Raw genomic sequence first — 18,572 nt, 5'->3', positions numbered from 1 at the left:
TAAGCGCATTGCTCTAACACAGAATCCTCGAAAACTAAAGCGATTAATGTCAAAAAGAGCTAAAGTATTAACAAACCGCATTGTGCTGTAGCACTGTTCGCAGAATTGCGTTCGCCTGATCTGGTTTGTTCTGATTGATATATAGATCTGCGAGCAACAACCAGCCTAGAACGTGCTTATAACGAGAATTTTCAAGAAAATTTACTTCTAGTTAATTTAAAATGTAACAAAGAAGAAAGTAAGGAGATATAGTGGAAAAGGAAAGATGAGTGAAGGTCAGGTTCGCATGAGCACTGCGATACACGCCATGACACCCAGCGAAAGGGAGACATTGAATTCCCTTCTCGCAGAAGTGTCATAGCAAGAATCGAGTTAAGTGTGGGTAGTGGCTATTATTATTTAAAAAAAATGTACAAAAAGGTGAATATACAAAAGATTAGAAGCGGTCAAAGCTGAGTGAAATAAGGAAAAAAAGCGCTCTTGAACCAATTCCAATGTAAGAATCACATACACTTTTCCAGATAATCCGCATCCTCCAGAGTCCAAGGATGTCCAACGACTCTTTTGAGTAGTGCCTTTGCTTTAGGTGTCTGCTTCATCAATATATACGCTCTGGCCACAATCAATACAGCACCAACACTGGAAACTTTGTCCTGCAAGAGAGAGTAAAAAATAATCTGTTCACTTTAAAAGCATTTCAGAAAGATAGCTCGCGGGTTCAGAACACGATTTTCATTAAATAATATTAGAGCGTTTCCAGCAGTATATTCTAGCGCAAAAGTGCTGTGTTATTTATCTAATGAGACATGAATAATAGGAACCTCTCTAAATGATAAGATTCAAAATTGCTTCGTACCCCCTCGGTCCCCACTATCGGTAGTAGTCTATCGAGCGCTCGCTGGATGTTCGCGCGCACGCCACTTGCAACAAGAATCGAGTTTTCCATCAGCACGTACTTGGAATTGTTGTTCTTGAACGTAACTTCCTAGAAAAAAAATTAACAATACACATACAATAACAAGAAGATTAGACAGCCACAATTTAAAAGTCAGTTAGGACAGGAACCTTGAATTTTTTTTTGAAAGTTTTCTTGCGAGAAGAACCTTCATCAACTACAAAGACCTGGATATTGTCACTGATCTCTCGGCTTCATAATCTTTCGCAACCTGGACAAAAGAGTTACTACAAAATTGCTGGATAAAATGATGCTACAAAGTGTAGTGGCAAAAGTATAGTCTAAACCAAGATACAACTAAACGGTAACTAGACTAAAGACAAATCAATCTTATTTCTAGACAAACAGTAAGTACCTATCACAATTAATGGATGGTTCTTTTTACTTTTTCTTCAAAAAGCAAAGTACATTAAGATAATATGTGAGGAGCAAACAAAGATGCTCACCTTAAGAAAACGCTCCGCTGTCTTTGCTGCCATCTCTCTGTCAGCGTCATCACCTCTGAAACAAATATTTGCAAAATATTGCATGAATGCAGAAATGAATTTGAAACAGATTATGGGCAAATGCAGTCGATAAAGCATAATCAGAACATAAATGAAAGCGAACTCGAAAAGGATGGATTAGTAAAGGAAAAGAGGGAAATCGTTGCAAACGGTAGCAATTGTAACCATTTCTCTGAGAAATGTTGAACTACATCACTTTAAAAAAACCTGCGAAATTGAGCAAGCACTCAGAAATTATTGATTTATCCAGAACATTCGCGATCGAGTTCATATTTTTACAATGGAATTCAAAAATGCTCATGAGTTGTTGACTAAGTTCAGCTCAATTTTATCCGGTGGAAAAACATGATTTTAAATGTATTTAGAACTGAAAGAGATCTTGATTAGATCGGTATCATGGGCCTCACCTCTCCTGATCCAACGCCTCGCTTCCAATGACCTCATTATCCGGATTAAGTACAATTTCTATCATGTTGTATAACGCCCGTTCACCCCATTCCAGGTCCCGACGGGCTCGATTGAATGCTTGCAAAGCTGCGTTCGGTTCTCCAGAATACCTTCAAAACGATTGTTGAACTAGTTTATGATAATGATATATTATATATTAGTGTATATTTGATCTAGTAAGAACCATTTAGTTTTCAGAAATAAGTGTTGATCAATATGATTCATGATTAAGTTTTACTTAATCATGATTAAGTAAAACTTTGAAAGTAAAGTCTTTAAAACGAAAAACGGTTTTACTATGTCAATATACAACAAAGACTAAGCATGGTAAAAGAAATTTACTGCTCGAAAACTTCACCTCGTTAAGGGGCAGATGGCAAACAACAGATGAATGGCAGTGCATCATTTATGGTTATTGTCAGTAGAGAAACACATGCCGAAAGATACGATAGCGGAGAAAACAAAGGCTACTGATGGCTGGTTGCAGATAAATGCTTTCCCGCGCATTTTTGAACGATACAATCAACAACGGAACTAGCGAAGGTAGAGGCGGACAAACAAAGAACAACAAAGGACGCACGCAATCCTTCTTGGTGAGTTTCAAAAAAAGAATATCACTGCTCACCATTCATGTAGACCTTTGCAATAGTTATATCCAGCATCCTTGGCAGCTCGAGGATTGTTCTCGATTGCTTTCTTCAGGAACTTTTCCGCTTGATCAACATGACCTGCACGCCACGCTAACTCAACGCAACGGGCCAACGCATGGTAATGATCTGGAAGATAAGAAAACATTCTCGAAATTCTTTAGAAACCCCGGTTCAAAAATGAAGCGGCAACAACAAAAAAAAAACTTTTTTTTTGCATCAAACATGTATTAAAACACAATATAAGATAATAAAATGAATAAATTACTGCATACAGTTCAACAAACAGCTGGCACAGGTTTCAGTGGAATACAAAGTCCCTTTCAGATTTATTTGCAGAACTACTTTATGTTAATAAGACGAACTATGTTAATTTAGATCGGAACGTATGTGTCCCATTGTGAGTTTGAAGATATGCAACTGAATTTTTTCTTTTCTCGCTCTCGATTTTACTGAAGAAAGGTCGGACGTTCATAACAGGACATTCGTAACAGGACAGAATCCTACATCCCTTACATTCCTATCCACCTGGGAAAAAAAAGAAAAGAAAAAAATAAACAGAGAGATTAATGAGATACGGATAGACATGCTTCTGATATCTATCCTCTTGAGATACCAACCAGCCTGAATATTTAACAACATTTATGAAAAATGACAGTTGGCGGGTAATTTCGCGTAATTTCGCGAACCTGCACCAGCTCAACAGTGCAACTGTAAAAGAAAAGGATAAGGATAAATCCAAACCTTATGAGCAATACAACCAACTTTTTTTCTTATCACAAATCAGTGCATGTGTGGTTTGTCCCATGCACGATACTTGAAATTAAACAGCAACAAAAAAAAAACTATTTGTGTAAGCTTATTAGATAAAGGATAATGGATAAAGTGTCTGGCATTAATCAATCCGCTTGGGATGATCCATGATCCACGTTCACTTCAATTCTGAATCGCTGGAGGTTCACGAACGCGTGACTGGCTTATACAATGACTTGCGGTGGCTAGCCGATGTGTCCTGTCAGTGTTTTTATCCTCTCAGACAAGTCTGGTACCAATTTATCGGCCCCGGAGGGATGAAGTTCACGATGTCAACGAATAATAAGGATACTGCATAACAAAAACGAGTAGGTACGTCTAATATTACGGGACCTTTTTTTCCCAACGTAGTTCGATGAAAATCTGATCGATAGCAAATCCAAGTTGACGGTTGAAACTACTGATCCTTTGAAAATCCAAAGCTTTGAGGAAGTCACGAGTAAACTGCCGACCTCGTGCAGAGTAAGCCGATTGTATAATACATAGACCTATAGTCTTCTCGTTACCCCAGTCCTGGTGATATCGTTGAAATAGAGTGGTAATAAGAAAGGACAATTGTTACGGTTCCTTGCAAATCAAACAAAACACTTAAAAAAAAACAAATCACTTACAAGTTCTACGTTCACAATTTAATATTGTGCTAGAAAATCTTTCATTAGCATGATCAAATATTTGAACGATATCGAACACGGTAATAGTGGGAGAAAATGCAAAAATGAGGAATTATATCTGATTTCACATCAAAATCAAAACAGTCACGAATTAAATCATCGTAAAGTAGGGCCTTGTTTTTGCTTTTGTTTTATTTTGTTATTTTTTCTCAGCAATGTGTCAAATATTATTTAAAAGCAGCGGGAGCTCACTTTCTTTACGAGGAAATATATTCAACTTGAATTTTCCAATTTGAATGAACAACATTTTCCTAACCTTCGATCTGAACAGTGATGAACGAGAAATATGCTGCTCACCTGTGCTACGCTCAGAGATTTGTCCACGATTTACTGGATGAATAGTAGGTTTAACTGATAAGCATGTTTGTGGAGTAAAAACCTTTGCAAACTATAAGCACTGGCACTTATGTTCATGTGGGCAGCCGCAGTGCCTAGCTGGATCCTGTGGATTTGCACGCATTCCATGAAGAAGTAGAAGTAGGTCATTTGCTACCAGTTGCAAGACAAAAAGTGACTAACTAAACTGGAAAGGGTGCGTTTACTTCTTTTGCGCTGTGTAAATGAATCCCTTAGTACGTTAGAATGTAACTCAACCTTATTCCCTACTGTATAAGGGAAATAAGGTATATTATAGGTCGAATTTTCCCACAATTTCAGAACTTTTTTCCCAAGTCTCGAAGAATAATCATCCATAAAAATTGAATTCTCTGCTGAACTAAGGGGGCATGAAAACTCACAGTCTGCCCAGCCAATCGCTCTAGTTGTTTGAATCAGCAACAGAACCAGTCACCCGCTGAAACGATTAACAATTATGCAGACGGACAAAGATTTGACGTGTAGAGGAGGTTGGAAAGGTCGTCGTATATGACATGTTCACGACATCTGCCTTCCTACATCGATCGATCGATCATAATTGATTTTTGAGCAATGGGGTTTCAAAATATGAATAGGTATTTTGTTAAAAAAAAAGTCAAAAAAGTCTATGGGCGGGTGTAGTGTAGCGGTTAGAGGTTCCGCTTCGTGCAAGATCGATTGGAGGTTCGAATCCGCCATAGTGCTCACCAAGCCTTTCATCCCTCCGAGGTCGAAATTGGTACCAAACTCGTCTGGGGAGGATAAAAACACTGACTTGACTATGATACATACATGGCTAGCCAGCGCAAGTCATTGCATAAGCCAGTTACACGTTCGTAAACCCCAAACTATTCCGAATTGAAGTGAACGTGGGGGCGCATCCTAAGCGGATCGATTAACGCCAGAGACTTTATCCTTTATCCTTTATAGTGTAAAACAAACTGACGAGTGAATATATTAAGAAATGAGAACCTTAGTGAAGGTTAAAAGCCACCTTGTTTTTTGATTGAAAAGATTTTACCCATGAGATATTAGATTTGTGGGAATTCGCTTGAGGTCAATTCGATTTCAAACCACTAACGTTTGATTCAGGAATGGGCCGAATGCGATCCCACAGAAACCTAGATAAAGAATTTCGCGTATTTAAACGAAATGATAGGAATGAGCTTCCCAAATGGTCGAAGAAAGAACGAAAGGTTTTCCTAGATTAGAGGACACTAACGAATGTACAACAAACCAATCTTCTTTTGAGAACCAATGGCCTGGTTTTTGAAGACGCTAGCATTCCAACTTTTTCAGTCTTAATCAACTCTCTCACCAATCATGGATGTTATTAGTGTGCATTAAAAAGGTCCCACCAGTAAAAAGAAAGGTAAAAATAAGCGAAATGGAATGCACGCATTCTTTGAATATGGACATTCTACTACTAACGCTGGATAATAAGCAATTTCTGGTATGTGTTTGAGCAAAGTGAAACGTAGTTACCAAAAATTATACATTTCACTCATCCGAGGAGAAAAATGAGAGTAATGTATAGTTGGGCCTTACTATAGTACAGTATAGTTGGGGCCTAAGCCGCGCCCTTATTTGTGGAAATAAATAACCAAATCAGTCGGGCCTAATACCTAAGCATTACTCTTAGAGGATTTATGACATGTAAGCTAAAGTTATTAAGCGAAAAAAGAAAAATAGAGCTTCCAGAAACAGGACCACGGTCGAGTGCTCCCAACTACATTCTTCCCAGAAATGAGAATTGCTTCCTGAATAAAATGAGCTATCGTTGATTTAACCAAAATCCGAGTCGATTTTCAAAAGCATGAGTATTTATTACATGCAAAAATCCACATATCTTTAGAGTAAGAGTAAAATATAGACAATATACTTCCATTAGAACAGCAACTCATCGCGATCCTCGTTCCCAGAGTATGAAAGAAAAAAAAAACTAAAAAAAACACCCCATGTCACTCGGACCCTCGAAAAGTATTGTGAATAGACGTTCCAGTCCACCTGATGTTACATTGTGTCCGATTGATTACAATTAGTTTAATTTCATTGCAGTTCGGTTCGTAAAATTGATTAGTTGCTCGCTGTTTCTAGAATTTTCCATGCCCCTTTGTACTTTTTCCTAATTTCTTCATTGTTAGTTAATCTAACACATGTACATATGGTTGTTTAAAAATTAATGAATGATTCCAGAACATGGACAGCGAATGAAATACGAATGTCTTCGTTTGGCGATATTCAAACAAAGGAAAAATCAATAGCGGTGGTGTGAGGATTTCTCCCGTCATTTGCTCAGAGGCCTATAAAAATACGCTTAGGTTTTCTCGAGAATATCTAGTAAATAATGGTTATTTTTAAGAATAAGGGGTTGTTCTTACCTTGGATACGTTAGGTACGAATAGAGCTCGAAGGAATGGAGGAATCGTCACCACGCCAGAATCAGCGATTATTGTCGGTTACTCCCGGTCAGAATCGGCAGATGGTTGGTACGGTGGAGGAAATGTCCAGCGGCAGCACCATCACGACCTCATCGCAATCGACGGACGGACGGGAACTGCGGACGACGAGAACGTACGACCGCAGCATCGATTCGATGCTGCGGTCGTCGGTCGGGGTTGGTGCATGTGTGCGTGGTGCGTGAAGGGATGGATGGCGATGAGAGGCGTGTTCAACGGCGGCGGTGGCGGCGCTGGCTGGCGCGATAGGAGAACGAACGAACGGGGAGAAAAAAAAACTCGGTCATCGTTGTAAACGTCACTTCGATCGATACGTTCACCTTCTCCCCAACCCCCCTCGATCCATAATGTAGTGCGGAATTTTTCGCATACGAGAAATTTCTTTGCAACAACAACAACAATAACTGCAACGTATGCTCTAAGCCATCGTCTTACAACCGGCTGGCAATAGCATCACTTCTTTTTTCTGGAATTTTCTGCAGCACTCCATGAACTCACGCATTTGTGTGAAATGCTATGCAATGAAAAAAATCAATAAGTTGCTAAATAATAAAACGTACATATAACTTGCATTCCTTGTCATTACATTATATAGGAGTAAATTTCACTGAGGTTTTTTTTTTCGTAGGAAAAATCCTATAACTTTTAAAAAGTTACGTTTCACCTGGATGTATTCATGATAATGAGTTGAAGTTTCTTATAAGAACGCGAAGATGTTATGCATTCCAATTGTGATGATCCGTCCATTTTATTCAAAAAGAGTCAAAATATTGATTTTGCACCTGACAGAGTATGCCTGAGGAAGGTTACAAATGCAACGGTTCGTATATTTGAAAACTTTGGTGGGAATATATTTGAAAACTTGCTGGATATTTCTAAAATAGCACGCAAAACGATTCGTGCAACGAAAGTTTGAGTTTGATGGATTTCGAACTCCCACAAGTGTTTCATTATCCAAAATTTCAGAAATTTCTCAAAATGTCACTCAGCTCAAATTCACTGCGAATGAAATCGACATGGAGTTCAGTTTATTAAATGTGTGTATGTTTGTTTATCTATTCAAATCGTGACTGGTACTGTCGTCGCAAATAACCGTTGATTCTATTTACAAAACACTCAACAAAGGGGGGTTTGCAATTTTTTTTCTACGCACCACTCTATTATATGAACATTGATAGGACCACAATGAATCATTGATTATGATGTTCACACACACACGGACATATTTGCAACAAAACTAACATTTCGATGAAAAAAAAAACCTCACCTCAATTATCGCGTGGCATAAAAGAGTAAACTCAACATATACATGACATCATGTTCAGGAATTTTCTTTAGAAATCCCAAGCTATTCATGAGAAATTGCAAAATTAAAATAGTTATGTTTGCTGAAACCGAGTGTAAATAGACGCTGTTTACTGTTTAGCTGTTTATTCATTGCTTATTTATTCACATTTCAAATGTGGTGACTTTTCGATTCGAGTTATGTTCTCTTTTCAAGTAATTTTATACTTTAAAAAAGTAGGTTGCAGTATGACACATATCAGAATTCATCCAATAGCCACTTCTAGTCAATGGGACCCTCTCTGAGGTGACAATTAAACCCAAATTTCCGAAAAAAAAGAGACAGTTGCAAAACTATAAATTTATCTTATGTCTATTCTACACAGTTTGACTGTTCTAATCCTTCCTTAACTACATCCTCGTGTTTTCCGATTTCAATTACAGTTTTTCTTTAATGGTTAACTTTTTATGTATAACTGTGTTAGTGCCGTCTACTTGAAGAAAAGGAAAAGTTCTGGCTGTTCAAAGAAATTACAAATATTTTCGAGATTCTTCTTCACAGAAAATTCATCTCTATGCACTTCGTGGGAAGGAATTAAACACTCCACTGAGGTCCGTGCACAAAACATAAATGACTCATGTTGTCCTCGAACGATCAGATAAAAGTGCCCGGCATGAGGAGAACGTATTCCCGTCCAGCTCTTGCGACAATTTTCGAAAATTCGAAGAAAAGTTCGGTAGAAATGCGAAATTAGTATCTGAATCAGCTTTACCCAGGAAAAAAGTAGAAATCTAGGATTGTAAATCTAGTCCTAAGGAGATATGTATTCACTTTAAAATAGTTTCCTAACAATTTAAATTGAGGCATGACAGTTGGAACGTCTTACATACAATATGAAAAGTTCAAATAGGAGTCTGTTCTGTCGATTCTATTTTATTAAGAAAGACAGGCAGCACAAAATAATGAAAAGCAAAAAAAAAACAAACCAAAAAACAATAGGTTGATAAATAATAAAAGGTGAATATAACTTACATTCCTTGTGGTTACATTGTATAGAAGTAGGCCTCACTAAGAAAGTTTTTTTTTTCTCAACAGAGGAAATTTTACTGCTTTTAAAAGTTACGTTTTGCCAGGCCGTATTCATGATAACGAATTAAACTTTTCTATTTTCAAAAGCCAACCTTGCTCAAATTTGTTGAGAGATCCTAGATTTGCAGCCTGGTTTCGAGAGCTTCCGGAAATAATAATAATAATAATAATAATATAAAATGCAAAAATATAATATAATATAATAATACGTTTAGTAAATAAATAAGTAATGAAATAAATAAATAAATATTGATGTTAATAATGCCGCCGTAATAAAGAACAATATTAGCTTTTCCCTTATGTAGGTTGTCGAAGAGGTGGGAGGAATCCTCTTTCTCTTATCTGAACCGATAAAAACAAAGTTAGCGAGCGTCTCTCCTCTTCTTGCAACTTTAAAAAAATTTGATATGGATTATGCAGACGAATGATTCATAGTTAGTCATCGAAAGAAAATTACAGCAAAGAGACATCTCAATGCAAGTGGACGATAAAAACATAAGTGCCCATATCGAGGGATACCTCAGCATTCTTTCGCCCTTTTCACCGAGTTTACAGCAAATCCTCTTGACATAATCGTGGATAACACGAACACATCCAGCAAAATTAATAACCTCAGATAGAGGATTTAAACACCTTTGATACTAGTATTTTCTAAACATTTGGAGTAGGGTTTTTATCACATTTTACTTTTCTACTTCAGGAAGTTTCAAACACCGAACACTCAACTGTTCACTTTGGAAGAGAAACACTCAATTGTCCACTTTGAGAGAAAAAATGGAAAATTGTGAAAAAAATGAGTCTTTGGTATTCAGAATTAGGTTAATTTACAATTTACTTACACAACGGTAATAGCTAGCAGGAGACTCTTACGGCTGCCGTACCTATCGGACCACTTCCGGCTCTCAGATAGGTTATTGCATATTCTGACCTTTAAATGAAGAAAAAAAGAGACATTAGCTAATAGGACTCAATGGAGTTTATGCGAGTTCGCTTTTAAATGAGCAGTCTTCTTACACGAACCAGGTAAAAAAAATCGCAGCGAAAGCATAGAAATTTAATGCCGACGTGATGGATTCAACAAGAAAAAATCGATAAGGTTACCTAAGAGCACTTATTCAAATGCTCCAGAAAGCTACGCGCACGACAATAATGAAGTGACGGAAAAACCTGTGTCGATATTCAGGGAGTGCCTCTTGAGGGAGTGCAAGTCAGGAAATGACGTGACTTCCGAAACATTAAAAAAATTGGAAAAAAAGAAATGAAGTGAAATGGAATAAATAATCAACTATCAGCTGTTAAACACGGAAGTAAAAAATAAAATAAAAAAGATAAAAAGGTTAAAAAATGAAAAAAATAGGTATGAAATCTTTTAACTCGGTCCATAAAGGAAAGTTTTTGGGGAAACTTTTTTCCTTCCTCTCACCACCTCTTTTTCTGTTCGCCGGAGTAATTTTCTATCATTTTTCATTGCAAACATGTAGCGTATATATATATATATATATATATATATATATATATATATATATATATATATATATATATATCCCCTCCCTACTGTGAAAAACTGCGTGATGTTTTTAATCGGTGATGAATAGGAAAAAACTGTAGATTTATTTTATTTCCCGTCTGGCCCTGACTGCAAATTTTTTGAGAAGAGGAATGACCTTTTGCGTGAGTTAAGGACACAAGTGATTTAGGACGAATGTCATCATGAATTTTCAGGACAGCAAGGACTCACTGGGATATTTTTCGAGCAATTGTGCGAAGTGTACGATTGCTTTATCCGTATCATTGTTAGTGTACAGCATGTCGGCAACCATCTGAAACGGTATGTTTGTAAAATAGCCAGTAAAATAGTAAAAAAAGTATAGTGTAACAGTAAAAATCATTACAAGAGTGGCTTCATCATTATCTCTGTCGATCGACAACGCTATTTCGCACATTTGCTTGCACTCCGCCAGCTTGTTAGTGGTTAGATAGCGGTTGGCCAACGCAAGAATTGTCTGGAAAATCAAGAACTCCATGACTCCATTTCGAAGGGAAAAACAACCTTCATCCGCTAAAAATATTCCAAATTTCTGCTTCCTTTCTTCCAGCAGATATATCCAAAAAGTTGTAATTGCATTAGAATTGCTATAGACTCTACTTCCTAGAATATTATAGTTATAAAAAATAATATCATTATACAGAAAATGTCATAGAATTAGAATTATCATTCAAATTCCAATTTAACAAAAAATGATGTAGGGATTTGCTTCCTCCATTTTAACAGAACAAAAAAAAAACGATGTACCTTTATATCTGTTTCATTGTACGTCAATGCCTCTTTGTATTTTTCAATTACCATTTTATGATCATGTGCGTTACTGTAGATTTCTGCTTGACTACATAGAATCCTTCAAAGATAAAGTTAAGGAGAATCATAGAAAATAGGCAGAAGAAAAAACTCACTCGGCCATCTCTTTCTTGACCTTTTGATTGGCTGGAGAGTCATTTTTCGCTACAAGTTTCATCTGCAGATTTTTCGCTCTGAATTAGCTGTTTCCTTGATTACGATCGCTGTTAGAAACCAGTTTTATCATGATCATACGTGCTCAAATCATTCAAAGCCTCAGTGTGCTTTCCTCCCTCAAATTCTACTTCCGCAAGTAACTTCAGAAATTGTACGTGGGCAGAGATTGTAACTGGATCTAAAACAATAGTAGTAAGCGAAAAGACAGGAAAAAGTTCCAGACTACAACTGACCTATCGGATTTGGTTCTTCATCTAATGGCTGACGTAAGATGCGTATGCATTTTTCGGTGTTGCCCTAGTTTATGTAGAAGATCGGCTAATTTCAGGCGCATACGTTTGTCTTTCGTCGAGTTCATAACGGACTCGTAAAAGTTCACAGCCTGAAAGATATCACGGTCTAAACAAAATGCATAAAATTAGAATAATTATTCGTAGCGGTCCAAATCCAAGCTATGAGTCAACTAATTTTGCATGAAATGAACTCCTCGAGCCGTTACACAACAAGGGCACCGAGTTAATTCTTGAGATCCTTTCAAAACCAAAATATCTGCTATCTACGGAAAATTTGAACTCGGGAAGAAATGCCAACCTTGCTGTAAAGATGACACAACACGTATGCTTCACCAATCTTTTCTGTCAATGCCATATCCTTGTTTGACATTTTTAATGCAGTTTCGTATGATTCGATAGCTTTCTCTGGCTGGAATTTTAGAGTATACATTGTGTCAATAAAAGGTGCAATAAACATTATTTTTTTTTCAATTTTCGCAGAATAATGTGCATTCTCCAAAATGCAGTGGATAGCAAAACTGGAGTTAACTTTGACAACGTCATCATTTACATTTCCTTTCTTTCAAAGCAGAGAAGAGAAAGAAAAAGTGAGGAACGGATAGCCGCAGAAGTTCAACATAGAATACATTTACATTTGTAGATAGAATTTCATAGGTTGATGAAAAGAAAGAAAGGTTCATCAGATTAAAAGAGGCCGTTATTAAAGTGTAGCAACCCATTTTCTCACGTGGTTGTGGGGATCCCAGTCCAGCTAACTAAGCTAAGGGCGAAATTGAGCGTTTCTATCACTAACAGTTACTGCCGATCCTTTTAGTTGTATTTTGACCATAAGTAAAACAATACCTCTTGCACACTCATGTAGGCATCTCCTAACAATGCATAAGTTGCTGATGTTGGTGCTGTTTGAAGCAGTTCTCTATAAAATGAAAAGAAAATGGAAACCACTGCTATTTATGATCTAACATCACCAAAAAATCCAGATGTTCAACAATAAAACGGAATAAAACTTAAGAAAATTGTCACCTGTAACACATGGTGAACATTACTCTATCATGTTTCTCTTCTAAGTATATTTCGGCCATTTTTACACGAGCAGAGTGATAGTTTGGTTGTCCAGGTTCCACCTAAATTATTATACAAAAAATCAAGAAATCTTTGTCACAAATTTGTCATCACATATGTTACGAGAACGTTTACCGTATTTAGTATCGCAAGAGCTCCGTCGACATCACCTTTCGCAACGTGTAGTTGAGCATTCATCAAAAACAGTTGCTCCTCTTCAGGTTTACCTTTCCATTCCTTTATTGCTTCATCCATAATGGTCTCAGCTTCTTGCTTAACAAAAATTTGTACTCGACATATTTTCAAAACAGAATGGAAGTCGGGAAGCTGGCGGTTGCAACAACATGGCTGCCGCTGACCACATTATTTACCTAACTCATTAGCTCGGCAACTTTTAGCGGCTATTCTGCAAAAAATCTGAATTATCACATGAACAAAATCAAATCATCCCAAAGCTCGTGATCTTGGTGCAATGTTCGCGGCTTTATTAGGAGTCAGTTAAGTAGGAGAAGTACATTTCTCTGTAAACTAAAGTGATGTATTCAAAACCAGAGCTTAGCGCTATCAAAATCTGTGAAGAATCATAAAATTCAGGAATAGGTTCGACTTCTTTACACTTATAGGTAAACGAATAGTTCTCAACAGAGCCTTGTTACACAGTAGCAGCTTTCTTCTAAGTTAAAATAACCTGTTAGGTATAAAACGATACCATTTGCTTCATTGATTGAAGGCAGTCGATGAGTTCCAGTTGTATGGATATACGCTGACTATCCCCACTCTCCTTTTTCGCAAGGAGATTCGTTGAACGTTCTTTCTGAGGTAGTTTAAGACCAGCTTTCAAGAGATCCGCTGCTTTCTCCACTTCATTCTTTTGCTGAAATAAACTGTGGAAGAACGGAGACTCTTCAGATGACAGAGAAGAACAGGGAAAAACAACAAATGTATCCTCATAGTCTCTGCCTGTTCTTCAATACAAATGAGAAAAACAAAAAAAAATCAGACTAAGAACATCCAAATTAATAGGGTGGAGATAGGACGTAGATCACTACATCAATACTAATCTATAGTATTATAAGAAAATATTCAAATTACCTTATGTACTTTGGCCTTTATTAAGTGGAAAATGGAGCTTTCTCTTATAGAAAAGTTGAAGCTGAGACCGGTGTTGAGACAAGTATCGGCTTCAGCAACCTGTCCTTTCATCAGTTTGATCTAAACATGGGATGATTATGCATGATAGACGATAAAATTCTGCTATGATATATCCGTTTAATTTATGATTCTCTTTACCTCTGCTCTGAGCAGATAAGCGTCGGCTATTGTTTCATTCTTCTGGAGACAACTGTCAATCATTCGATCAGCGGCGTCCCATTCGGAATGCAGAAATAGGCATCGAGCAAGGATATAGTATGCTTGACTGATACCTGATGCAAGAATCTTCGTTATTATTTACCTTTCGTTCTGTTTTACTCCTACTTATCACAATATATAGCGTAATATAACGGATCAAAATGTATCAGTTAAGTACCTGGCGATTGTTCGACGACGGTATTAAGAATGCGTTCGGCCGTCTTCAACGTGTCGTTCGTAGATTTCATCGGCTGTAAGCGTTGTCACTAACCACGGTTCTTGAATTTCTTTTGAAAAGTAACATTTAGAAACTAACTCATTAGACCCTAAGTTACTTGACTTCTTGAATTACATGCTGTGGACGATCAGTAATCTCTCCACCAGTTAAAGGTCAGACGTCGCAATGCGAATGTAAAAAAACTGTCGCGAAAACCAGTTGGATGGTAGGTAGCGTGGGAAGATAGAATGTTTAAAAGCACATAACACAAAATTGAGGTTGTTTGGGATCTCTCCACGAATGTGAGATTAAGCTGTAGGTCATGAGAATGAGCGTAACCGCGTTCACTTCGCCCTACTTACCCAAGAAGACTGTGTGAGAAACGGTGTTCTCCGACCGAATCTCTTTACGAGGCACTTAACAACATGCTAAGTATGCGAGAGCAAGCATACATGCGACATGAAGCTCAGCGCAGCTGTGTAAGCGGCTGCAGGCGAAGCGGCTCGGTGGAGATAGGAGTTGGAATCGAGGTGGGACCATCGCGAACTACTGTGATGACTTCTGCTGGCAATGGTTCCGCCACGATCCTAACCGCTACGCCAGTCACTTACGCGATGGCACCGTGCTTCCTGTCGCTTTGACCCTACTATACATCTCTAACCTTATTTGGACGCGGAGAAATCCCAACACCCTCAATTTCGAGGTATAGTGCATCTGAGTGCACAAATTTGGAACAGTTTCTTATCTTAGAACCGTTATTCTCTGTGGTTTGTGTTGTTATCAAATCTTTTGTTTTGCAAGCTTTTTTGTAGAACTACTGGGTAAAAAATCCTGAGACTCGAAGACATCAAGGGAACTATACTATCGGTCTACTTCTAGTACCTGAAACCGGTTCAATGCAAAAAAAAAATTCTCCATTCCCTTCATGTAGGTGTACGGTGGAGATTATTTGTATTCTTTATTCATAATGTATTTTGATATTACTCACGACAAGTGGCGCATAATCCATGATTTGATAGACGATACCCATAAGAAAGTCAGAATCAAGGGTGCGCAAATACTCTACTCCATACGGCATTGCCTGAAATTCAAATGCTCCTTAACAGCTACAATAGAAACTAGAATTTGGTGGAAGCGCTGATGAGCGGATTGAGTGTCTTAGAGAACACTAACAAACAGGAATAGTAATATCAGAGTAGTAGTAGTAAGAGGAAACTTGATTAATCAATTATTTTCCTTACGAATTTTGTGCCTTACCTGAAGTTTGTCAAAGTGGATTGCAATACAGTCATTCACCATTTGCATGAACTTCTCGTATGAGTTGTCTTTGTATTTTGCAACTGCAGCGCTGACAAAATGGTATATCTGCAAGATTCAGTTCTCCTATTTTGATTGTTACAATAGTTCATTCCAAAAATCAAAAACGAAGAGGAACGTACGGTAAAGTTAGAGATATTGGGATTTGCTTCTTTCATGAAGGTTAGTTGAGTGGAAGCATCATCTACTTGTCCGGTCATGAGATTAGATAGTGCTACTCCTTAAACAAGAAAAACAATCTGAACGATCTGAAGAAAAAAAAAACGCTGCAGGTTCTTACCAAGCACAGCGTAAGGATCATCACTGTCCAATGACATGAGTTCCTTAACTTTGGCTGTCACTTCTCTGACATCATCAAGCGATATCGCAACTCTCAGCTCATCGACAACGTATTTGTGACGGCGATATTTCTTATTAGCTCGAGCAAGCAGTTCTCTAAAATATGTGAGGATAGCTCGGGTACTCTGGAATGTGCCTCTTGTGCCTACAGCGCCATGTTCAAGAAAAACTCGTGCGCTGCTGTTGTTCCACGATGTTTCTGACGTCGTTTTTATGGAAATCCAAACATAATATGATTTAAAACCTGACCAAGCGTGCATTGTACGAGATAAACACGTAATTTTAATCTTTTACAGAACAAAACCTCAAACGGAAAAGGAATACGAAAGCTGAAAACTTCTACTTGAATTAACCGCGATTTTTGGTTAAGTTTATTAGTAATTGACTAGCTTTCATAGTTGTTCGTTGAGCCGGCTTTATGTGGCGTAGAAACGACGGAGCCGAAGAACTACTGTCAAAATGCTTATTTGCAAATACCTGGCAAAAGCAAGCACTGTCCTGTTTCGAGCTGCCATTCTGTAAAGGGCACTGGCCATATTAGCGAGCAGAACATGATTATCGCCTTCCGCTGAATCAAGTGCAGCCTGGAATTTCTGTGAAACATTAAATATGAAAAACATATGATTTTCATTTCCATTTAAGGCATAGAAACAAAAAGACTTCCGAATGTTATTGATCATTGAAAAAAAAAACCGTTTACCTGTAAGTCGCTGAGTGAGGACTCGATTTTAGTGCCAGCTGAACATATCGAATAAACAGACAGTAAGAACTGGATTAATACGTTGTCGGACTGAAATGACACCAAAAATAATCGCAAGAAATGTTTAATAGTAAAAAATCACCAATATCGATTATCTGGTCTCAGTAATTCCATTCTCTAACTGATCTCTTCGACATTTATGGATTTTTAAGCGCCCTTAGAGGTGGCCAGAACTTGTGGTATTATGGATATTCCCTTCGAATTTACCTGCTCGGTGCACTTTCTTTTACTAACGTGTTATTCCAGAGATAATAATGACAGTTTAATTCCGTCATTTTATTCTGGAACTAAACTTTTCTCACGAGGACCCAAAAGATCAAGAAATAAAGTGAGTTTGACTTTTCAATAATTTTTTGCAGCTATGTTCTTCGACTCTAGTTCCTGGTAAATACTATACTCATGTGTGCTCAGTTAAATTCGATGCTAAAACCAGTCCAACAATAACAACAGGACAACTGACACAAAACGAACTCGCCTCAACAATGTTTGAGTTCTGCAAAGCTTGAAAAGTATTATTCCATTCTTTTGCTAGTAGACAAGCTCGTGCAGACTCAATATGGAAAGGAATATGTCCAAACGAAACCGTAAGCGCTTCCTGAAAGTATGGCATGGAAAAAGTATAGGCACATTAAATGTTCCTCTTAAATATTGAAGATTAAGAACTTTTCCAAGAGCCTTCATGTCATTCGCAAGTTGCCTGGCAGCCAGGACAGTCATTTTTCCAACGTATCCGTCCAGATAGCGGCCCGCTATAGCTTGCTCAAACAACTCAATCGTTGACTTCTGGTCCCGTCGAAGGTAAATCTCCGTCCATCCGGAGAGGCAGGTGATCTACATACGAGAAAATAAAAATATTGATATCATAACATTAATTGTTGTTATAATACATTTGTTATATTTTTTGTTATGATGGGAAACCACGATATTCGAGTTCTCTATCAAGTTGTAATATGTAGATGACTGCCTTACCAAAACATTTTCTGGGTTAGTTTTCACGATTCTGTCCAGAATTGGCTTGGCTTGATTGTATTCCTTCATGAAGAACAACACCTCTGCCGCTGAATAATGTCCCATCACTGGAACGTTGCCGAGCGCGGAAATTGCAGACTCGAGTTCTTGGAGCGATTGGCGATCTGAAAGTAAAGAAAAAGTCAACGAATGTAGTCTTGAACCTGTGAGAACTTCTTAAGATATCGCTATAAGATTCATAGGAGAAAAAACGTCCGGATATCTAAATTACCAGGGTTTTCGGCCATGTTATGGGATTGTTTCAAAGCATGGAGTGCTCCGAGAGCGTAGTCACCTCCCCGCAGAGATTCCAACAGTCGCATAGCTTCAGCTGCTTTTCCTGGAAAATACAATAATACTCTGGTTAATTCAGTTCTTCTCGTTTCTTAAGATATCGTTATCTTCCTCAACAGAATTGAGTGTTTCATGTTTTTTTTAATGAGATTTTATCAGAGGATCAAGCGTTGCTACCATAAATTATTATCTAT

General features: G+C 37.7%; 2 protein-coding genes across 3 annotated transcripts in view; one reads left to right on the top strand and one right to left on the bottom strand.

Annotated features, from left to right (window-relative positions):
* Window positions 1–18,572, bottom strand: part of RB195_012265 (uncharacterized protein) — a gene marked incomplete at both ends in the record, with an annotated part of 30,115 nt that overhangs the window by 10,002 nt on the left and 1,541 nt on the right. For both annotated transcript variants that reach the window (XM_064194040.1, XM_064194042.1), the window contains 31 exons: window positions 77–165; window positions 512–653; window positions 857–985; window positions 1,402–1,456; window positions 1,869–2,018; window positions 2,534–2,684; window positions 10,965–11,046; window positions 11,119–11,229; window positions 11,520–11,622; window positions 11,678–11,755; window positions 11,817–11,916; window positions 11,972–11,992; window positions 12,075–12,120; window positions 12,330–12,440; window positions 12,875–12,947; window positions 13,055–13,155; window positions 13,229–13,366; window positions 13,803–13,967; window positions 14,186–14,305; window positions 14,384–14,517; window positions 14,622–14,694; window positions 15,649–15,741; window positions 15,918–16,025; window positions 16,100–16,197; window positions 16,258–16,412; window positions 16,794–16,900; window positions 17,017–17,106; window positions 17,552–17,671; window positions 17,740–17,907; window positions 18,046–18,209; window positions 18,317–18,424. In XM_064194040.1, coding sequence (XP_064051623.1) covers window positions 77–165; window positions 512–653; window positions 857–985; window positions 1,402–1,456; window positions 1,869–2,018; window positions 2,534–2,684; window positions 10,965–11,046; window positions 11,119–11,229; window positions 11,520–11,622; window positions 11,678–11,755; window positions 11,817–11,916; window positions 11,972–11,992; window positions 12,075–12,120; window positions 12,330–12,440; window positions 12,875–12,947; window positions 13,055–13,155; window positions 13,229–13,366; window positions 13,803–13,967; window positions 14,186–14,305; window positions 14,384–14,517; window positions 14,622–14,694; window positions 15,649–15,741; window positions 15,918–16,025; window positions 16,100–16,197; window positions 16,258–16,412; window positions 16,794–16,900; window positions 17,017–17,106; window positions 17,552–17,671; window positions 17,740–17,907; window positions 18,046–18,209; window positions 18,317–18,424 — 3,383 coding nt within the window. The remainder of the gene's footprint in view (window positions 1–76; window positions 166–511; window positions 654–856; window positions 986–1,401; window positions 1,457–1,868; window positions 2,019–2,533; window positions 2,685–10,964; window positions 11,047–11,118; window positions 11,230–11,519; window positions 11,623–11,677; window positions 11,756–11,816; window positions 11,917–11,971; window positions 11,993–12,074; window positions 12,121–12,329; window positions 12,441–12,874; window positions 12,948–13,054; window positions 13,156–13,228; window positions 13,367–13,802; window positions 13,968–14,185; window positions 14,306–14,383; window positions 14,518–14,621; window positions 14,695–15,648; window positions 15,742–15,917; window positions 16,026–16,099; window positions 16,198–16,257; window positions 16,413–16,793; window positions 16,901–17,016; window positions 17,107–17,551; window positions 17,672–17,739; window positions 17,908–18,045; window positions 18,210–18,316; window positions 18,425–18,572) is intronic.
* On the top strand, window positions 6,810–7,037 carry RB195_012266 (uncharacterized protein; the record flags this gene model as incomplete). The annotated part of the gene is made up of 1 exon (XM_064194043.1): window positions 6,810–7,037. The coding sequence occupies one exon, from the start codon at window positions 6,810–6,812 to the stop codon at window positions 7,035–7,037; it is 228 nt and encodes a 75-aa protein (XP_064051625.1).

Source organism: Necator americanus, chromosome III, assembly GCF_031761385.1.
Source record: "Necator americanus strain Aroian chromosome III, whole genome shotgun sequence".
NCBI classification, from domain to species: domain Eukaryota; kingdom Metazoa; phylum Nematoda; class Chromadorea; order Rhabditida; family Ancylostomatidae; genus Necator; species Necator americanus.
This window is presented reverse-complemented; position numbering and strand designations above follow the sequence as displayed.